Source organism: Nanorana parkeri, unplaced genomic scaffold, assembly GCF_000935625.1.
Source record: "Nanorana parkeri isolate BGI_ZX_2015 unplaced genomic scaffold, ASM93562v1 scaffold81, whole genome shotgun sequence".
NCBI classification, from domain to species: domain Eukaryota; kingdom Metazoa; phylum Chordata; class Amphibia; order Anura; family Dicroglossidae; genus Nanorana; species Nanorana parkeri.
Window position 1 is genome coordinate 737,783 of NW_017306349.1, and position 22,837 is coordinate 760,619.

Consider the following 22,837-nt stretch of genomic DNA (forward strand, 5'->3'; position numbering starts at 1 on the left):
GCCCCTCTTTATCTGTCAGGCGCTATCAGACGTACACGCGGGCCGGTAGCGTGGAGGAACCTGCTGGCAGGAAGCAGCCTGAAAGGTCCGAAGGCAAGGTACAAAGGGGCAAGCCAAAAGGGGTAGTCAGGGTCAATCCGGGTCGAGACGGGCAGCGAAGGGTCAGAGGCGATGGTCGGTCCAAGGTCGGTACACGTGAGATCGGATTGGGGGGGGTTCAGAAAACAGGCAGTAAGGCACACAGGTAAGGGAGCTTCGTCAGTCACACCATAAGGTGGAATAACTCAGCAACAAGCCAGAGCTCCGGCCAGGTTTTTATAGCCAGGGGGTGTAAGTCCGCCCCCCTGTCACCGAGGCAACCAGGAGGCTTCTCTCCCCGAGAGCCAATGGCAGGCGAGAGGTGGTATGTGTGGGCTGGGAACCTCACCCAGCAAGGCCCACAACTAAGGCCTAAATGGGCAAACCCGCTTCCAGGGTTGCGTGCGCAGCCTGTGTATTGCGCACGTGCACGAGCAACCCGGGCGCCAGTGGTTCTTCCAGGCTGGAGGGAGACCCATACCCTACGCCGTGCCCGTTGACCCTGCGGGGAGGTAACACCCCTGGTTCCCTGACAATATCAGTGGTCTCCAACCTTTCAGACCTCATGGACCACTGAATTCATAATTTTAAATCCCGCGGACCACTAATATGACCGCCCTTGGCCCAGTAATAATATTGTTTCCCCCCCTATCGAATCTTCCACTGGCCCCGCCTCCTGCAGAGCCCGCACTGTACTGAGAGCTGCGCATTCCTTGTGACAGCCGCTGCTCGAGTCAGTGAGAGGCAGCCCCGGAGCCTCCATGCCGCTTCAATGACGGCCCAGCATGCACGGCATCAGACGGGCCCCAAAATTTTCTCGCGGACCCCTTGTTTGGCGACTGCTGCTCTATATAGCATTACTTGGTTGACTGAGGTTGTCTATAGGAGTTAAGAATCCAAGAGCAGCGGCCACCAAAGGCTGCTTTCATACCTGTCATAATAGCATTCAGCTGATGACCTGTGGTAGTTAGTCACATTACTTTTGATAGAAGCTCTGTCTGGTTTTATAACACTTTTTTCTGAGTATTTATGACTTTGTAAAATAGGGGGAAAAAAAGCTCTATTCTGAACAATAAAACTCAATCCTTTTCACCTTGGTTTGCACTGAAACACAAAGAGGCTGATTGATAACGCATTCACACATCGTATATTAGGCGTTTCCTCTGCTCCTCGGCTCCATCTAATGGCAGTAATGCAGTGTGAACGTCGGTTGTGTAGCTGTCCGATGTGCGACGCATTATGAATCAAGAGTTCCACGAGGTCTTGGTCTCACTTAAATGATGGGGTCATATCTGATACTCAAGCCCCACCATAAATTCTCAATGTAGACATCCCTTTGTCCACAAGTTCTTGATATCACTTAAATTATGGGGTTATACCTTAATACTCCAGCCCTCCATAAATGCCCAATGCAGACATCCCCTTGTCCACGAGTTCTTGTTCTCAGTTTAATGATGGCGTTATATCTGATACTCAAGACCACCAGTAATGCCCAGTGCAGACATCCCTTTGTCCAAGAGGTCTTGATATTGGGACATGATGGGGTTATATCTGATACTCAAACCCCACCATGAATGCACAGTGCAGACATCCCCTTGTCCAAGAGATCTTGATTTCACTTAAATGATGGGGTCATATCTGATACTCAAGCCCCACCATGAATGCACAGTGCAGACATCCCTTTGTCCAAGAGGTCTTGATATTGGGACATGATGGGGTCATATCTGATACTCAAGCCCCACCATGAATGCACAGTGCAGACATCCCTTTGTCCAAGAGGTCTTGATCTCAGTTCAATGATGGAGTCATATCTGATACTCAAGCTCTCCATAAATGCCCAATGCAGACATCCCCTTGTCCAAGAGATGTTGATCTCAGTTCAATGATGGGGTCATATCTAATACTCAAGACCACCAGTAATGCCCAGTGCAGACATCTCCTTGTCCAAGAGGTCTTGATATTGGGACATGATGGGTTTATATCTGATACTCAAGCCCCACCATAAATACCCAATGCAGACATTCCTTTGTCCACGAGGTCTCGATCTCACTTAAATGATGGGGTTATATCTGATACTCAAGCCCCACCATAAATACCCAATGCAGACATTCCTTTGTCCACGAGGTCTCGATCTCACTTAAATGATGGGGTTATATCTGATACTCAAGTCCCACCATGAATGCCCATTGCCCAGTGCAGACATCCCTTTGTCCACGAGGTCTTGATCTCACCTAAATTATGGGGTTATATCTGATACTCAAGCCCCACCATAAATACCCTTGCCCAAGAGTGCTTGATCTCACTAAAATGCAGTGTGCCCCGGTGACACCACCTCTGGGGGCATGCCCATGATGCCCTGCACCCACAGTCTCAATGCCCAGCGTCACTCAACCTGGAAGACTTAGAAGAAGAGGTACTGCAGGTTCTTTTTTTTTATAAAACAGCCTGGATCTGGACTTTAACCCATATCAGTGCTGAAATCTGCAATGTGCAGGCCTATTGTTTTCCTCGGGAAAGGTCTTTGGATGTTGCAGCGTGTTCTATTAGCACATTTTGTTCTTTAGTGACAAGGCCAGATTACACGGTTGCCTGGCTATTCCCCTAGAGATCAGGCATTTGTTAAGCAACCGTATGCTCAACCCATGATGAGGTGACGAGTGATCTCAAGCTGAAATCCCACCGGATTTAATTATCCAACTATTACTGCCATATACAAAAGTCAGTGCCATGAAAAGGGGCAAGGGGACTGTTTGTTAAAAGTTTGAACAACATATCATTTGCACGATGTATTTGTATACTAAAGAGAGGGAATACACATGAAAGGATGTAACACAATTGGATTCCTTGTACACAGCCTTCCCTTCGGACTTGTTGTACCGGCTCCTCTCCTGGGCTGACATTGCTTGCTCTGATTTCACTGCTTCTTACAAAGTGCATTAGAATCAGCAGCAGGTCAGGCAGAGCCCTGACTGGAAGAGCCCAAGCATCATCTAGCTCTTTCCCAACCCCACTAATGACCTTCCAGGCGTTAGAGTCACACTCCCGGTAGTAGTCTTCTGGGTCCTGACCCAGGCTCCTCCAGGAGGAAAGCCAATAGGAGTTGTCCATGTCATACAGACAGTGATGTGGACTCCTGGATGAAGGACCCCAGCGGGGAGTAGAGGGGGAAGAGGAGAAGGACCTGGCTCTGAATGATCAAGTGAAAAAAGGGACTTAGAAAGGTTTTTCCTCTGATCAGAAATCAGTGTGCCTGTGTGTGTGGGGAGGGGGTGGGTGGGGGGGTTCAACTATACTGGAGCTGGCCATTAAATTATGTCTCAAGCAGGTTTTTTAAAGATATTATTCCCTTGACACCCCTTGGGCCAATGGCAGTAGTCTTCTGGGTCCCAACCAAGGTTCCTCACTGTTCTATATCATGCATGCAGACAGTGATGTGGACTCCTGGATGAAGAACCCCAGCAGGGAGTAGAGGGGGAAGAGGAGAATGACCTGGCTCTGAATGATCAAGTGAAGAATGGGACTTAGGTTTTTCCTCAGCTCAGAAATCAGTGTGTGTGCGTGCGTGTGGGGGTGTAAATTATCCTGGAGCTAGCCATTAAATTACTGTAGGTCTCAAGCAGGTTTTTTAAGATATTATTCCCAGGACATCAAACGCATAGAAGTCGTAGAAGTTGCAGTCGTAAAGACTATGAAAGTTGAAAAAGTAAATTTTTTTTACAAATAAGAGTGCTCAAGCAAAGTTTTTGTTTAATTTAGATTCCAAAGATTTTTTACACAAGAAACCTTTCATGAAGCAGGAATATAGTTTTTTTTTTTCTAGTAGGTACATTTCCTCTACATGTCATCTGAAGACACATCTCACTCTAGCAAGTCCTTCCATCTTCCCTCTAAGAGGGTGACCTTTTGTTTGAGGCTTTGCTGGTCAGAACTATATTCCCGAAGCAGACGGGCAAATCGAGTGTGTAACAGGTCCAGGTTGGATTCCAGAAGCTCCAGTTTTTCTTCGGCAGATTTACCTTTCGTAGTGTTTTTCTCCTTCGTCTCATCAAGCAGACCTTCCTTGGTTAGAATCTCTCTTCCTCTCTCTTCCAAGATCTTCTTGGCATCTGGATACTCCACCAAAGCTTCCATCAGGTTGTCCTTCGAAAGGCAGAAAAGGTCCGAGTATCCTAGGCTGCGAATACTGGCAGTCCTTCGGTTTCCCATCTTACTTCCTTCGATGTTGAGGATGCTAATCTCACCAAAACAACTCCCAGGGGTGAGAACTGCGTACTGAGTTATTCCATCCTCTGCGACAACGGCAAGCTTCCCCTCCTTGATTATGTACATCTCTTTGCCAATGTCCCCTTTACGGCAGATATAGTCGCCGGGGCTGAAAACCTGAGGATGGAGCTTGAGGACCAACTCGACCAAGAGACCGGCTTCACAGTCCTGGAAGATCCGCACCTGGGACATAAACATAGCGTGTGTGAATCAGAGGTGCAAATGTATCAAAAACTTAAAACATTTATGTGGCAGAGTGATGCATGTGAGGGACCTTAGATTGTAAGCTCCTTTGGGGGCAAGAACTGATGTGAATGAATAGTATGTAAAGCACCGTGTAAATACCTATAATTTTTTAGGTACATCATGATGTTAAATCTCAACCCATTAGAGATTTTTTAAAAATCTTTGGCAGAGAAGGGTTAAAGCAACGGAGGGGCAGATTTGTAGGGTGGTCATCTGGTCAAGCATTCGCACCTTTAGCATTTGGATACTTTGAACAACCAGTGGCCGTAACCCTTTTTAATGTGTGTAATAGCAGTTGTGCCCTTTTTATACTAATCAATATGTGTAACTCTTTGTTGTCCATGATTGATGTAAGGAAGTCATCTTACTGTGGCCTGTTCCATTGATTTCCATAATGGCGTTGATGACCTGTCTTTTTCGGAGTCACATCAATGCTTTAGGACTTATACAGCTTTACAATCTCTGAGTAGGTCATCCCGAACCTTTGTTCCTTAATAAACACATTCTAATAATTATTAAGACTACAAGTTTTCCATTTCTCTTCATAGAATCATAGACAAAATAATCTACGTGGCCAAAAGTTTATTGACATCTGACCATCACACCTACTTATATGTGGGAACCCCTTTCCAAATGATTGAGTCAAGGTGTTTCCAATAAAGGGTTAGGGTATTGCTACAGCAAACAAAGACTTTCAGACAATTGTGCTCTTCCAACATTGAGATAAGTTTGGTGAAGGTCCTTATCTGTTGCACCATGACTGTCCCCTTTGTACAAAAAAAGCTCTATAAAAGACACGGTTTGACCAGTTTGGTGTGGAGAAACTCGTGACCTGCACAGACCCCTGACTTCAACCCTACTGAACATGACTGTCCCGTGTGTACAAAGCCAGTTTTATGAATACATGGTTTGACCAATTTGTGAAGTCCACTCTAGTTCCTCCACACCAGTGCCCTGACCTCAACGCTGTGGAACAAAGAAACACCGTATGGAACATAGGTGTTCCATAGGAATGATTGAGTGCAGATGCACAAAGCCAGCTCCATAAAGACATGGTGTGACTAATTTGTGAAGGCCGCTCTAGTTCCTCCACACCAGTGCCCTGACCTCAACACTGTGGAACATAGGAACACCTTATGGAACATGGGTGTTCCATAGGAATAATTGAGTTCAGATGCACAAAGTCAGCTCCATAAAGACATGGTTTGACCAGTTTGGTTTGGAGGAACTCAAAGTCTCCTGCACAGAGCTCTGATCTCAATCCTACTGAACATGACTGCCCCCCGTATTCACAGCCAGCTCCATCCCTTTGGGGTGAACTGCAACGCCAATTATGAGCCAGATCCTCTCATCCAACATCAGTACCTGACCCCACAAATGTTAATTTGGCTGAATGGGAAACAAATTCCCACAGACACACTCCAGAATCTTGTGGAATATCTTTCCAGTAGTGTGGAGGCTGTTATATCCCACAGAGGGAGAGTCAACTCCACATTTGTGCCCATGGTCTTGAAATGGGATGTCAAACAAGGTCGTATAGGTGTGACGGTTAGGTCTCCAACATACATTGGGCCATACAGTATAATGTGATAAGTATGGTATCCTAAAACTAATCTAATAACTATCCTAGTTGGATGCCAGATGGTATACATTGTTCATGGGTCAGGGATGAGAAACATTGTCCATTTAAATTATCACAAGTATTTTCTAAAACAAATAAAGATAATTATGGCATCATGGAAATTAGATATCCAAAAATATATATTTAAATTGAAAGAAACAACCCACCTTTTTTAAAGTCTCCAGGTGAACATTAATGGCAATTTCGGCTCTCAGTTTGTCGGGGAGATTTTTCAGCACTTCCCTTTCATCTACCGTCTTTTCATTGGTCCATTGATAGTCAAACCATCGGATGACCTTGGCCTCCAAATCTTTGCTTACTTTTCTAAACTGCATGTAATGCTTAATGGCGTCTATTTTAGCATGGAACTCAGTCCTCGATGCGTTCATGTTTGAGATCATGGAGCCGACATTACCAACAATGGTGGCAAAGATCAAAACTCCAATCAAAAAGTCAAAAATGACAAAAAGATACTCTATATCTGTAATAGGCATAGGGGTATCCCCGATGGTGGTGAGAGTCAAAGTGGACCAGTACAGACAATAGACATATTTGCGATGAAGGTTACCATAGGTAGGATCGGTCACATTTGGGTAGACCCAATCATCTGTACCAAAACCAATGGCCTTGGATATAGCATAGTAAATGCAGCCGTTCCAATGTATAATAAGTATGATGTATAAAACTAGGTTAAAGATTCTAAAGATATTGGGGTAACTTGTCCGGGTCTCCGTCTGGTCGAAACATTCAAACAAGCGTGGAAAGTGCAGAAGTCTGTTGAAGCGCAGCTCTGCCCGATGCAGTCCAACCGCCAAGTAAACAAGATCAGTTGGAAGTATGGACAGAACATCTAGTTTAAACTGCAAGGTACGGATGTAGTTGACACTCAGCATCTTCGTGTCTCTGACCAGCAACCCCTGTTCCAAAAATCCTGGAGCAAAAAGATAAATAAAAAGTTAGGTAGATGTCAAGATCTGAATTGTACATGCGTAGAAGGTTCCAGAAAAAGAAAAAGTATTAGTGCAGAAAATGTATCTGTAGAGGCACAATTACGGCGAGGTACGCGGAAAGACGCGCGGACGGATGGCGCACAGGAAGTGAGGTAGCTGCCTTAATTCTGTGACTATATAAGGATGAGCCTGTCTGCCTCTCATTGCTGATGGTCTTGTCAGCTTGTGTTGCCTGTTACCTGTGTTCCTGTTTTTTCCACTCATGACCTGCTTGGCTTGGATTGCCCTGGACTACTCTTCTGATTGCTGCCAGCCCCTGACCCCGGCCTGTTCTCTGGATTTGCTCCTGTCTACTGATTTGGTACTTCGCTTCCCGGCTGGATCTGACCTTTGGCTTGCTGACTTCTCTACGAAGATTCTCCTGCACGGTGTCTGTCTCCAGCCTGTGGCACTCATGCTCCTCGTTGCCCTGCGTCCTCCTGTCCCCAACGCCAGGGGTCGCAGGGCATGAGTCGCAAGAGACGCCTCCCCGTTTTCCGGTCTCTTCCTCAGGTACGTGATAGTATCCTGATATCAACCCCAGCCCAAACCTTTTATTTTGTTTTGGATAAAGGGGGTGATGGGTTACAGCCCCCCATCAATTTTTACTGCCATCTGTATTTCCATTGAAGAGATTTCCCATCACTTCTGAAAAATGGGACTTCTCTCCAAACTCTAGAGATGACTACACATCTCTTTAAAACCCAAATCCATGTATCGAAAGAAGTGTAAAAACGAAATAGCCCATCAGTTTCAGAAATACAAAAAGTAGCTTACGCTGCAGTACTCACCCCTTCTCCAACACTGCCCCTGTAAGGCTATAGCCGGGAGTTCCCCCGCTACTGCGCATGCGCGGGTCCCAGCTTTCCGTACTATCGAAAAACATGCGCTAGTGCGCACGCAACTTCACAGACGTGCTAACGAGGCGCACAGGGAGTGACAAGTCTCCCTTTGATTGATGGCTCTATATAAACTGGCCTGTTCTATTGATCAGTGCTGAACGGTCTTTCAGCTTGTGTTCCTGCGTTCCTGCTAAGTTTGATTAGTTGTTGCCTTGACCCGGATTGCTTTGACTTCGACTGATTGCTGCCTGCCCTTGACCTCTGCTTGTTCCTGGATTCTGCTTCTGCCTTCCCCCCTGCTACCGTGCTGACTGCCTGGCTTTGACCCCTGGCTTGTTTGACTTCACTCCAGTTCCTGATGCCGACCTCGCTGATCCCTCAGCTGTCTACCAGCCCTGCCGACCTACCCAGGGAATCTGTCGCTGGACTCTTGCCAGGCACTGGGCCCGAACACCTTGGCACCTATGCTACTCTCTGTCTGCTTGCTCCCTGTCCCCACTTCCAGGGGTGTGAGACAGGAGCCGCAAGGGAGGCCTCCTCAACCAAATCGGTCCTCTACCAGGTACGTGATAGTCCCCCACGGACTCGCCACTCTAGGATTTAGCTCCCCTTTCAGGATGAATGACACCCAGCATCATCAAACCAGCTTCCTGTGAGTCCATGGCTGTCACAGTACTTATGAGAAGAATGGCATCCATATCATAGGTATCCATAATTCATAGGTATCTATCTATCTCTGACAATATAGCCTAATTATTCTCAGGACCGTGCTCAAAGGTATATGGAAATTTCCTGAAGGACTCTTATTCTCAATGACAGGGCAAATGTGCCTGGACTTCTCATCTCCTAAACCCAATAACACTCTTAAGCTTGAATTGCTTACAATAACCATTCTCATTCAAATGTGTCAAGAAAGATAGTTGTATTCTATTAATAGTTGTATTTCATTGGTTCTCCGGTATATGGGCATGCCAAAAGAACCCTCATTTGATAGGAGAATAGTTCCCGGGCTTCTTATCTCTAATCAGTAACCCCAATTACATTCCCTATAGTCTAACCCTTTTTTTTTTTAAGCCCGTGGACGTGCATCAAAACTTCCCCCTGTGAACAAAAAAAGTGAACGGTGAAATCACAGCACACAAAAACGTGCACAAGGGTGCAAGGTCCTTCCAAAGAAGGGACCTACTTTCCCGACCCCCCGGGGCGCAAGGCTCCTGACAGGGGTTGAGACTGTTGGTCCACCAACCCGAAGGCCGGTGGACCCATTTCCTTCGGGGACCTGCAGGAGCAGGTCCCTCACAGTACTAGGCAGGGGGGATCTCCCGAAGAGAAACCCCCCTCCTGGGTGGGAGGAGACAGAGAACCCCATAGGAGGCACAGAATCTCCTCCCAGCGTCAGGAATAGGCCCCGAAGAAACCTGCACCTTCAGCATTTGTGGGTCAAATAGTAAAATAAAAAAGTGCCAATCGTGGATCTAGTGCATAAATAAATCTAAAGTGCCAGTGCACCACTCTGACAGGCCTTAGGGGCCGGAGTGCAAAAATATTGCCCCAGACTAGCCATAAGGCCTGTCTAGGAGGCGAAGTGCAGAAAATTGCAAGGTGGTGTGTGACCAAGTGCCAGTGAATCACGTGGGGTCCCATACCCATGTGACTTTCTGAGCACCCCTGGGACGCCACCCCCAGGGGGCACAACACCACAGGCTTCTGCCGCCCCCGAACCCTCGGGCCAGACCCTGTGGTTCTCTGCTCACATCAGGAGGTAGTGCCGTCACCCTTTACAATAGCCAATACTACTCAAGTGTGTCAAGGAAAAATAGTATTTTTTTAACAGTTCTATTTCATTGCTCCTCTTTGCTGGGTTATGGTGTGAAGGGCCTAAAGGAAACAAAAAGCCCTCCAACCAAGTCAACCAAACCAGTACGTAGCATACTAATGTCTTCTTCAAACAGAAGGTATTCACATGTCTCATTCCATCACATCACATCCCAAAAGTAAGAGCATCATTCCCATTTCGGGACAGTGGGCGGAGCCATGCAAATCATTCCTTTATGCCCAACAGCCAAATGCACATCCAGAACTGCTTGTGTATAGTGCAAAAAAAAACCTAATATAATTGAGCCAATCACCCCAAACTGCATACGGCTCCTTGTAACTCTGGGCATAAATATGAGGGTTTCAGAACGATTGTCAGTATTGTATAAACCCTGAAGAAGGGTTCCAAGTCATCCTGGAAACTTGTATCTTTAAAAGCCTAAGTTAGCCAATAATAGTTTCAGGCATTTTGGCCATCAGCAGTGTAATGTATGGAAACCATGGCTTCTCTTAAGTAGGACTGAACCTGGTCTGAACCTGAGCTCTATTGAACCTGGAAGGGACATAGTGCCACCCAGCCAATCATAATGGACATAAACAAAGGTGCAGGATGCGTGTGCTGATATCATTGACCTAACATGGCCACATGTCCATATTGGGCCAATGTCATTGACCAAACATAGCCACGTGGCCATATAAGGTCAATAACGCCAAAGAATCCTGTCCCTTTGCTTACATCCAGCTGCGGACAGAAAATTTCACGCCTACAGCTGATTGGGGCGACAGCTTCCTTCTGCCTTCGACGGAGCTTAGCTTCAGACCGATGTTCAAATGGAACCCATCAAACTCCTGACCGAACAGAAACCTTTTAGAGTCGGGTGGGTGCCAAAAGTGACTACGGATGCCTCGCACTCCAGCTTAAATTTCAGTCAATTTTCATTGACCTCTCATAGTGTCACATTGTAAAGCGACGTTTCGGAACCACATGGTCCCGTCTTCTGGCAAACAACAAGTGAGAACCCGGTCTGAATCTGAGCTCATCCCTAGTAACCCTACAGGTTATGGCTGGTTGTTGGGGCGTACAAGAATGATTTGCATGGATCCGCTCACTGTCCTAAAATGAGGAGTAATCCTCTTATATTTAGAATATGTGATAAAAAAGGGATAAAATGAAACATGTGAACACCTTCTAAGAAGGCTTTACTGGTCTATTGCTTCTCCTTGTTACCCCGTGTATAAGTATGAGGGTTCCAGAACCATTTTCAGAACTGTATAAAGCTTAAAATCACCTGTGCGAAATCGGATTATGATGTCAATGATGTATATGATGTCACAAACGTAGTCCAGGGTAAGCCACGCTATAACATAACTGATCTGAAGGTCATCAAAGCAGGCCCTGCCAAAGAACAAGAAGGAACAATTATTTGGAGGGAGGCTATAACAAAAAACAAAGACTGTATGTAAAGCATTAGGATGAGTACAGGAAACAAAAGTATACTCAGAGGTTGATTTATAAATGTTCACATGGGACTACCCGCACTAGATGGAGCCAAGAAGCCTAGGAAATTCCTATGCTCCTTAGCTCCATCCAGTGACGCTAGTGCAATGTGAACGGTATCTACCCAGGGTACAGCATTTATAAATCATCCCCATAAAGTGTATCTAAAGTCAAAACTGTTTGTTTTTTTCACTTTTGTAGGGATTGGTAATGGGTTAGAACCCGTTAGGTCTTTATTGCTGTCTCTGTCTAGGAAAATCCCCCCTCTCTATGTGTCTTGGGGACCGTTGTCCGCCTTTGGTGCAATTAACCTAAAGCGAATGTCAAGGCAAACTACAACAAAACCTATGCAGTACATCTCTACAATACATGCAATATACAATAAATACAGGACAGGTCCCCATGTTGTATACCTATGAAGACCCTGTAAGTATAAAACGTGAGATCTGCTAGAAACGTGCTCACAATGCATTCACAGAGGAAGCAAGGGGGAGCTGCGACTAGCAACACCACCATTCCGGACTCCTCTAGTGTTTCTGGTGTCAGCTCTTCTTGAGTAGAGACTTCACAGAGTTCAGAGTTGTCAAATGCTACCTTTCCAACTCCTAAAAAAATCTGTGTTATCTTTGTAGCCCCCATCACCTTTTGTGATGTGGCTACTAGACATTTGACGATTGCCAGGGCTGTAGTCAGCCTGGTTGGATTATAGTTGGCATTTATCTGGTTAATTCCAGGTGTCTGGCATTGACTGTACCCCCCTGGACAGAGTGTGACTGCTACATTTTGTGGGACAGCCAATGAAAGGCATTGTGAGCAAATGTACAGTACAGCAGGCAATCACTGGGTTTCTCTCAACCAGTGGTGCATGCTGGGATAGGGTGCATATACTGGCGGGATTTGCCATGTGCTCAGACTAGTCAGGACCAGCCATGAATTAGGGCTGGATGCTGTCCAGCCATCTCCCCGGGCTCGGCCTGAAGCCTGGGGGTGTGCAGAGGCTGGAATGTGGAAAGAGTTTCCCTGGGGCCACCAGAATGGAGGAGGCCTGTGTTGTTTGCCAGCGGAGGAGAACCAGAGAAGCTGATGTCTGCTGGAGGTGCCTGGAACATAGAGGACCTCTGGAGCATGGCTGGTGTATCTCCTGCTGAGGATCTGTGCTCATCCCTGCTCATCCGTTACTCCAATTGCCATTCACTGTAGTGCAACTGGATCTACACTGAGATGTTAACAAGGTCTGGTGAGTCTGGAGTCTATGTCTGTTGCACCCTGGATGTCTAGGATCCCTATACCATCTCTCCCCAGTATGAAGATGTCAATAAAAGTTATTCAGCATTGCAATACTGGAGTGGACATCAGCTTTGTGGGCACTAGAAGAAGGGCGGTTAAATGCTAATGGGGCAGCTGAAGATCAAACCCTAGACAACTAGTGATGACCCGGGCTATTCCAGCGGCTCCTTAGGGGGTGAGCGCTACATCTTCATAGGCATACATATGTTTAATTTGCTTCAATAGACTCCCAACTGGGACCCTCTTCTACCCCCAGACCCAATAGCAGCTGCTCGGGCTCCTATGGATGTAGTTACAACAATGGATTGGTTTATTGTGTTCCCTTTGATGCCAGCATTAGCATCTAGCCATTAAGAATTGGTGTGCCAGCATTAAGGACAATGATGTGTGCAGATGGGCTTGGCATTGTTCTCAGTCAGCCAAGGCCAAGGTTCGCAGATAGTCCCATGTCTGATAAAATACTGAAGTATTGGACCTTCAGATTGCAACCCAGACTCACCTCACTACTAATAGGAACCAATTATACAGCACAGAAAGAGCTATGACAAGAAGCCACCGATAATACCATTTTCCTGAAGGATCAACCACAAATCGCTCAGATAACGTCCAACTGAAAATGAAAGGTAAAACACATGTTGAAGCTCAACAGCCCAGTTGGTTAAAGAGCTCTTGTTCTGACCCTAGTAGGAACCTGCTTTGGAGTAAAGGAGCTATTATATACAAAAGTTTATTGACCTCTGCTATGAGTGCGCCATTATAAAGCAGTACTTAAAGCCCTGATGAATGGCATAAGTTATAGCCCCTTTTGGACTTCTATGATGCAATAAATATCTTTGGACTCTGCAACTATTAGTGTAGCACTCCCGTTTTCCCTTCACCCTCTAGGTTATTTTCTTAGAGTTCCCCCCCATCCCATTGGAGGTGAAACACCTGACCTTCTCAGCTTCCTCCCAGGATGCAGTACTTGGAACTTAGTTGACATTCACCAGGTCCAAACAACGTCATATGAGGAAGGGCAATGGGTCATTAACGCTGGGTAAGCTTCAACACTGACCAATGAGTCTAAATCCATAGATAAATGGAACAGAGGTGGTGTATCAGTCGGTGGGGTGCCCACTCAAGAGAACCTTTCACTTTTCCCTAAATGATCAATGTGACAGATTCTCCTGAAGGAGCTTGGTGCTGAATTGCCTTTCCAAAAAGGAGGACTTCATCTACCATAATGAGTTTTACAGCTGAGGTTCCCATGTATTTAATGAGCTTAATTTCATATCTTGCATTTAACACGCTGTAGTAAGTTACAGATATAAAAATATACACTATATACACTACATGGCTAAAGGTTTGTGGACACCTGACCATCACACCTGTATGAGCTTGTTGGACATCCCATTCCAAAACCATGCTCATTAATATGGAGGTGTCCACTCTGTCCATGACTCTTGGTCACCATTTAGTGCATAACATGCTCCACCCTACTAGGAAGGCTTTTAACAAGATTTTGGAGGGTGTCTATGGGAATTTGTGCCCATTTGTGAGGTCAGGTGCTTATGTTGGATGAGAAGACCCGGCTTGCGATTGTCATTCCAGTTCATCCCAAAGTGTTCAGTAGGGTTGAGGTCAGGGTTGTGTGCAGGACGCTCGAGTTCCTCCAAACCACAGTGGTCAACCCATGTGTTTTTATGGAGCTGGCTTTGTACACAGGGGACAGTCATGGTGGAACAGAAAAGGGTCTTCACCAAACTGGTCACACCATGTCTTTATGGAGCTGGCTGGGTATATAGGTGACAGTCATGTCCAGTAGGGTTGAGGTCAGGGCTCTGTGAAGGAGACTCGAGTTCCTCCACACCAAACTGGTCAACCAATGTCTATATGGAGCTGGCTTGGTACACAGGGGACAGTCATGTTCAGTAGGGTTGAGGTCAGGCTCTGTGTAAGACACTCAAGTTCCTTCACACCAAACTGGTCAAACCATGGTGGAACAGAAAAAAGACCTTCCCAAAACTGTTACCACATGGCTAGAAGAGCACAATTGTCTGAAATCTCTTTGTATGCTCATCTTTGTCAAGGAGATTGAGTGGCTATGTACTTGATTTTATACACCTGGTTTTGAAACAAGATGTCCAAGAAGCCCATATAGGTATGATGGTCAGTTGTCCACAAACCTTGGCCATATATAGTATATACTGTTTGCATCTGAATAATCAGTATTTTTTGTCTTACCGTTGTTTTGTCTTGGCTTCTACTTTTGTTTCTTGAGTTTGTTTCTCCTTTCCTGCATTTCCTTCAGTAGCTTGCTCTTCAGGTCCACGAAATCGGTCTAGAAATGAATCGGGCCTTTGATCTTGGTCATGCAGGCTCCTATGGGCCCATTCCCGCAGGACCACTACTAGACGCACTATCCTACGAAGGTAACATATAAAGCTTGATCAGCCAATAGATTGTGTGAACATATCAAAACCTGCAGATAGAGCAAGATGAATAAAAAAACGGATTGCTGAATGCGTCCACGTTTCGTATATTTCATCTATATGTATGAAGTGCTCAACCCCCGCAGGGGCCGCTAAAATATACCTGGGTACATCAAAAACCTGTCCAGGGATTATAACAACCTGCTGCCCCATTAGCATTAATCACACGCCTCTAGCTGATATGCAGACCAGAAGTATGATACTGAAGAACTTTGATAACATATTCACACTGGGAAGAGAGGGTATAGGAATCCTAGGCATCCAGGGTAGGACAGTCATAGACTCACCAGAACCTTTTAGTAATTGAGTGTAGATTCAATAGGAACACCAGCTAGACATGCAAGCCACAGATGAGCAGGGAATGGCAAAGGATCGTCAGTAGGAGAGACACCAGACTTGCTCCTGAGGTCCTCTATGTTCCAGGCACCTCCAGTATGCAGCCATCATCTTCCCTGGTTCTCCTCCTCCAACAATAGCAGAGGCCTCCTCCATACTTGAGGCCTAACAGAACATTTCCTGCACTCAAGTATTCTCATCCCCAGACCTAGCCTGGGGGCAGGCTAGACAGCACCCGAACCTGGATTAAGCCGTGGCTGGAGCCAGACTAGACTAGACTGAGCACATGGCAAAATATATATATATATATGCCATATCCCAGGGTGCAACACTGGCTGTCAGAGCCCCAGTGATTGGCTGGTGAATTGCACACACACTCACAGTGCCCCTCATTGGCTGTCCCACACTGCAGCAAAGTCACACTATGTACAATCAATGCCAGGACACCTGGAATTAACCGGATAAATGCCAACTATAATTTAGCCAGACTGACTACAGTTCTGGCAATCACTACATTTCTAGTAGCCACTCCACTAATGGTGGTAAGGGCTACATGTAGAGCCACACCATCAAGAGCACTTATGGATCATCTTTATGTAGGGATGAAACATTTCCCCCGGGGCCAACATTCACTCTTCTTTTATACAGTTTATTAAGTAGCTTTCCCTTTCCGGCATACATAAAACTTTTTGTAACCCATCTTTGCACATGCTACCATTTAAAGCTGAAGTTTAATCAACTCGTCAACCTGGTGGGTAGACACCTGCCCCCCATGTGAAAATGCTGCCTTAGAAAAAATCAACACAGATGAGAAGAGAAGTTTAAAAAAATATAACTACCTTACACTTTACATTGTCTTCTTGCGAGGTTTGTGATTCTCAGCATTCACAGGATCTCCCTGGAGGGCCCATGACATCACCCTTGCCTAGGTGCCGCGATTAGGGAGTTTGGCCCTGGGCTGACAATGGGGAGCTATCAACCATGCTGTGTGTTGGCACGGCTGGCTGGAATTCTCTAACAGTGCACACGTAAGGGTGGCAATGCTAGCCCTGCAAAAGGAGCCTGTGGTTGGTGTTGTCACCCTATCACAGGAAGCCAAAGGGGCAGAAGAATTTGGCAGTATCACAACTTTACAGCAAGAATCATGCAAAGATCATTCTTCCCACTCAACACCAATGTAAGGAACATTCTTTCCACTCAACACCAATGTATGGAGCATTCCTACCACTCAATGTCAATGTGAGGAACATTCTTCCCACTCAACACTAATGTAAGGGGCATCCTTCCCACTCAACATCAATGTAAGGGACATTCTTCCCACTCAATGCCAATGTAAGGGACATTCTTCCTACTCAAAGGCCAATGTGAGGAACATTCTTCCCACTCAAAGGCCAATGTGAGGAACATTCTTCCCACTCAACACCAATGTAAGAGACATTCTTACCCACTAAACACCAATGTAAGGGACATTCTTACCCACTCAACACCAATGTAAGGGATATTCTTACCCACTCAACACCAATGTAAGGGATATTCTTACCCACTCAACACCAATGTAAGGAACATTCTTCCTACTCAACACCAATGTAAGGAGCATTCCTCCCACTCAACACCAATGTAAGGGACATTCTTCCTACTCAAGGGCCAATGTGAGGAACATGCTTCCCACTCAATGTCAATGTAAGGGGCATCCTCCCCACTCAACACCAATGTAAGGGATATTCTTACCCACTATACACCAATGTAAGGGATATTCTTACCCACTCAACACCAATGTAAGGAACATTCTTCCTACTCAACACCAATGTAAGGAGCATTCCTCCCACTCAACACCAATGTAAGGGACATTCTTCCTACTCAAAGGCCAATCTGAGGAACATTCTTCCCACTCAATGTCAATGTAAGGGGCATCCTTCACACCCAACACCAATGTAAGGAACATTCTTCCTACTCAACACCAATGTAAGGGGCATTCTTCTCACTTAACACCAATGTAAGGGACATTAAGGAACATTCTTCCCACTCAATGTTAATGTAAAGGACTTTCTTCACACTCAAGGCCAATGTAAGGGACTTTCTTCCCACTCAACACCAATGTAAGGAACATTCTTCCTACTCAACACCAATGTAAGGGACATTCTTCCCACTCAACACCAATGTAAGGGACATTCTTTCCACTCAACACCAATGTAGAAGCATTCCTCCAACTCAACACCAATGTAAGGGACAGTCTTCCTATTCAAAGGCCAATGTAAGGGACATTCTTCCCACTCAATGTCAATGTAAGGGGCATCCTTCACACCCAACACCAATGTATGGAGCATTCCTCCCACTCAATGCTAACGTAAGGAACATACTTCCCACTCAACACAATGTAAGGGATATTCTTCCCCACTCAACACCAATGTAAGGAGCATTCTTCCCACTCAACACAAATGTAAGGGACATTCTTCCCATTCAACACCAATGTAAGGAACATTCTTCCCACTCAATGCCAATGTAAGGAACATTTTTGGTTCCTTTTAGCCCACCTCACCCTAATGTGTCTGGTTGTCCAGCTAATGATGTAATAATGAGTGTTACCATTCATATTTCTTACCTGGACAGAGCGCCTCTCCCTCTAAAAGATGCCTGGGATACCACATCACCGTTGTCTTGAGAAATAACTCTTTGCAGCTCAGAAGATGTGTCATCGCACACTGATAAAGCCCTGATGGACATAAAACATAAGACAGTAAATTTAGTAAGGCTTTTGATATATTGTTGTCAGCTGACAAAAAACTTTGTACACTATAATATGTTAACAAAAAGATAGTTAGTGAACGTATGGCAGGGGGAAGCAGAGTGAGCTAAGCTGCCAAATCACTGCTGGGAGGGAGGAGCAGGGGTAGCTGAGCTACTGAGAGAATGAGGATGAATTGCTGCACAATGCATGCAGCTACAGAGGTCTGTGGTCTTGTTTTAAAGTACATTAACTGCTTGATAGGTTTGTGTGAATACCAGAATATTCATAGCCTGGCCACAGGAATGATAATACCGATACCAATATTAGCATTATTGATAGTTACTAGTGCGCACTGGCTACGCTCCAATTCACTGTCAATTAAAGCAGAACTGAAGCCATTTTTATTCAGTTTTAGATAAAGCAAGGGAGGGTTATGTCCGCTGTCAGCTTTTTTTGTTGTTGCAATATTTGTTGCATTGGGGAGATTTAGCTTCACTTCCTGTCCAACAGTCACAACAGGAATTGAAAGGAAATCCCTTCAAAGTGAGGAAATCCCTGGTGGTCAGCAGGGTCACCAGAACGAGTGTTGCCATTGGAAGATTTCCCATCTTTTCCTCTTCTGGTGACAACACCAAAATTTGGGATTTTCTTTCACTTTCACTGATAACGGTCACCAGGACAAATAAAGAGGCTGAATCTCCATAACGTGGACACAGACAATAATAAAAACCTAACAGGGGATTTGAACCCTTCTCCACTCCATCCAAATTATTATATGTGCTGTTATTGACAGCTCCTCATGGTGGGCGGCTCACCTGCTGCCGCAGTTCTCCGTGGATTCCTGCTCGTTGATACTGGGTGTTCCAATGGCTGACCGCGGGTGTAAGTTGGGGGACGAGTTCTTTTGAATAATTTTTCTTTTCTCTTTTTACCCTTTCATTTCCATTTCCTTCCTTTCCTCTCCCCTTGCCTTCTTATTTTACCCCTGTCCTTTTCTATTCCCTTCCTTTCCTTTCCCCACCTGTCCTCTCCCCCCCTTCCCTTCCTATTTTTACCCTTTATTTCCATGTCCTTCCTTTGCTCTCCCTTTGCCTTCTTATTGTACCCCTGTCCTTTTCTATTCCCTCTCTTCCCTTCTCTTCCCAACTCCCTTCCATTTCCATTCCTCTCTTTTCCTTTCCTCACCTGTCCTCTCCCCTCCCTTCCCATGTTTTCCCTTTTATTTCCATTTCTTCCCCCACTTCTCCCCTCCCCTCCCTATTGTCCCTTCTGTTCCATTCCTTTCCCCACCTATCCTCTCCCCTTGCCTTCCTATATTTTCCCTTCCATTTCCATTCCCCTTCCTTTCCGCTCCCCACCTGTCCTCTCCCCTTCTCTTCTTATTTTACCCCTGTCCTTTTCTTTTCCCTTACTTTCTTTTCCCCACCAGTCCTCCCTCCTTCGTTCCCTTCCTAATTTTGGCCCAACGCAGTCCCAAGGCAAAGACAAGTCAAAAAGCCATGCGTTGTCCATATAAACCTCAATGTTGGCATCATTTTACAGCGACATTCGTGTAAATGCAACGTTAAGCATCTCTAGAAGAAAAAAGCACCACAACGAGCATTACACATTCCCAGCATACGCACAAACACATATGCTCAGTGCATGTCAATGGACATGCGCTGACATCGTGCTGTGGTGTTCACCCACCCTAATTCACACTGTACAGTTACAGCGCTCATGTGCGTTCAGAAAAAATAGAATTCTGTGAGTCAGATCAGATGCATCCTACGCACATAAATGCAGAAAGAATTGGTCTGGGAGGTAGAAAGTTTATTCAAACCTCTCAGATCAATTCCCTCAGGAGCAAAAAGTCCGGACACAACCACAATGTTCGGGTCAGATGCGGTTCTTGTCTACCGTTGACCTCCTGCGATTATATGAATGAGATGCAAGAGGTCCGTGTGAATGGAGGCAAAGGTAGATGAGGGTTAGGATAGGGTGAAGTTAGAGTTAAGGGTTAGGGTTGGGTTAGGGATTAGGGGATAGAGTTAGGTTAGGGGTTAGGGTTGGGTTAGGTGTGGGTGGGGGAATAGGGTTAGGGTTAGAGATGTGTGGTTAGGGTTAAGGGTTAGAGGTTAGGCTTAGGGGTTAGCGTTGGATTAGGGTTGGGTTAGAGTTGGGTTAGAAGTAGAGAGTAGAGTTTGAATTGGGTAAGTGGTTAGGGTTATGGGTTAGAGAGTAGAGTTAGGGGTTAGAGTTGGGTTAGGATTGGATTAGGGTTAGAGATTAGGGGTTAGGGTTTATGATTAGAGTTAGAGGTGAAGGTTTAGAGGTTAGAGTTAAGGGTTAAAGTTTAGGGTTAGGGTTGCGTTAGGAATTAATGGTTAGTATTCAGGGCTAGAGGTGAGGGGTTAGGGATAAGGGTTAGAGGTTAGGGTCTAGAGTTGGATTAGGGTTGGGTTAGGGGTTAGAGTTCGATTAGGGTTAAGGGTTAGAGAGTAGTGTTAGGGGTTATAGTTGGGTTAGGATTGGATTAGAGTTAGAGGTGAGGGGTTCGGTTAAGGGTTAGAGGTTAGAGTTGGATTAAGGTTGGGTTAGTGGTTAGAGTTGGATTAGGGTTAAGGGTTAGAGAGTAGGGTTAGGGTTTAGAGTTGGGTTAGGCTTAGGTTTCAGGTTAGTGTTTTGTTGGAGATTAGGGGCTAGAGTTTATGGTTAGAGTTAGAGGTGAGGGTTTATGGTTTAGAGTTAAGGGTTAAAGGTTAGAGTTAGGGTTGGGTTAGGAATTAGGAGTAAGTATTTAAGGTTAGAGTTAGAGGTGAGCGGTTACGATTAGGATTTGGTGTTAATGGTTAAAGGTTAGGGTTGAATTAGTATTTAGGGTTGGAGTTAGAGGTGAGGGGTTAGGGTCAGAGTTAAGGGTTAAAGGTTAGGGGTTGAGTTAGGAATTAGGGGTTAGTATTTAGGGTTAGAGTTAGAGGTGAGGGGTTAGGTTTAGAGGTAATGGTTAGGGATTGGAGTTGGGTTAGGGTTAAGAGTTAGGATTTTTATTCTTGAGGGATCTGGAAGAACATCCACCACCATCAATGATCTGGACCACAAAATCGAGCTCACCTTCACGCCGTCTCATTACTTGCCGCCGACCGGTCCTGAAGGTTATATGTTTCTCCATGAGATTTCCATAAGAAAAAAAATCCGTCCGGAATCATAATCATAATTAACAATGTTCCGGGGTCTAAGCCGTCACCTTCTCTGTTTGCAAGCAGAATGTAACCATCGTACTTGTATTTAAAAAGTAACAGAATCAGGGACACGTGAGATGAAGCATTCCGGCTCTCCCAGGTGATTGGTTCATGTTGTGAGCGGTCCCCTCTCAGCTGTTGGCTTTGTTCGGTTGTTTCAGATCTTCTCCTTCATCCTCCCGCCGACCTTTTCATCAAGCCGACCGTTCTTTATTCTCGGCTCTTCTGGGTTTTTTCCTCGCTCTCTCCTTCCCTCCACCTTCCTCCTGTTTGTTTTCATGTTAACGGAGGAGGCTAATTACTCTCTGGAGGCCATATTACCACATCTAGAGGCCCAGCGTCACAGGGTAATGAGGATCATGTGTACCTCTTACATCCCAGGTAAGGTTGGCTGTATAGAAAAATAATCAATGAATAAAATGTCACCCGGAAGGGTGAACTTCTCCTATCTGCTCCCTGCTGGACTGTTAACCAACGTCAGGGCCGGATTAAGAGCATCAGGGGCCTGGTGCTGAGGATTTTGGTGGCCTTTTTATTTGAATTGCCATTAAAGTGCATTAACAAAATTTTGAATATCTGAAACACACAGAATAAACCGACTTTGTCACTGAACCCCAAATGACCTAAATGAGGCCAAATGGTAGATTAAATTTAAACAACACATCCACTTTTTGTGCTTTTTTTGCTCGCAAATTCATCACCTGTGGAATCGACCAATTACACTGCAAGCACATTTTATATATTATAAATAGAAAACATCATGTGACACGGAACGTTCTGCTGAGTCCTGCGACGTCTGTTGTGGCTGCTGTTGGGTTGAATGTGGCAAAAATCCTGTGTAATAAAATTAGTTTGGAGGCCTTACACTGACCAGCAATGTAACGGACGTATATCCACTGACCAGCAATGTAACGGAGGTATATCCACTGACCAGCAATGTAACGGAGGTATATCCACTGACCAGCAATGTAACAGAGGTATATCCACTGACCAGCAATGTAACGGAGGTATATACACTGACCAGCAATGTAACGGACGTATATCCACTGAACAGCAATGTAACAGATGTATTCTCACAGTGCAGATGAATGTGCGCACTCAGCTGAACCCAACCTGCCTGGGTTGGGTTCAGCTGAGTGCATTATTTTATTAGCTAAATCCGTCCCCATCTATTATTACCCCCCAATCCTCCAGTGAGGAAACCACCTGTGACCCTCATCACCTCTCTGCTCCCATTCTCGCCCACATCCCCTCTGCTCCCACTCTCTACCATATCCCACAAGAGCTGCAGTTTTGGAGTTGCTCTGACCCAGACATCACAATTTGGCCCTTGTCAAAGTCCCTCAAATACTCACACTTGTCCATTTTTTCTGCTTCCAACACATCAACTTCAGGGGCAAAATGTTCACTTGCTGCCTAATAAATCCCCCCACACCACACCTCTA

The 22,837-nt window shown here is 45.5% G+C and overlaps 1 protein-coding gene across 1 annotated transcript; it reads right to left on the bottom strand.

The window, feature by feature from the left end:
• Positions 1-15: 15 nt before the first annotated feature.
• On the bottom strand, positions 16-19,719 carry LOC108805012 (cyclic nucleotide-gated olfactory channel-like). Its single transcript, XM_018576966.1, has 9 exons — positions 19,712-19,719; positions 18,046-18,156; positions 14,863-15,042; positions 13,139-13,249; positions 11,144-11,250; positions 6,376-7,139; positions 3,941-4,524; positions 3,007-3,265; positions 16-78 (listed from the first exon to the last, which is right to left on the bottom strand). Exons 1-9 carry the CDS (start codon positions 19,717-19,719, stop codon positions 16-18), a joined length of 2,187 nt encoding a protein of 728 aa, XP_018432468.1.
• Positions 19,720-22,837: the final 3,118 nt, after the last annotated feature.

Excerpts from the sequence above, each read along its gene's own strand:
- LOC108805012 (XM_018576966.1), bottom strand. Across the intron at positions 15,043-18,045 it reads GGGAGAGGCGCTCTGTCCAG|GATAGTGCGTCTAGTAGTGG; the intron begins GTAAGAAATATG and ends TTACCTTCGTAG. Across the intron at positions 3,266-3,940 it reads AGATGGAAGGACTTGCTAGA|AGCCAGGTCCTTCTCCTCTT; the intron begins GTGAGATGTGTC and ends TTGATCATTCAG.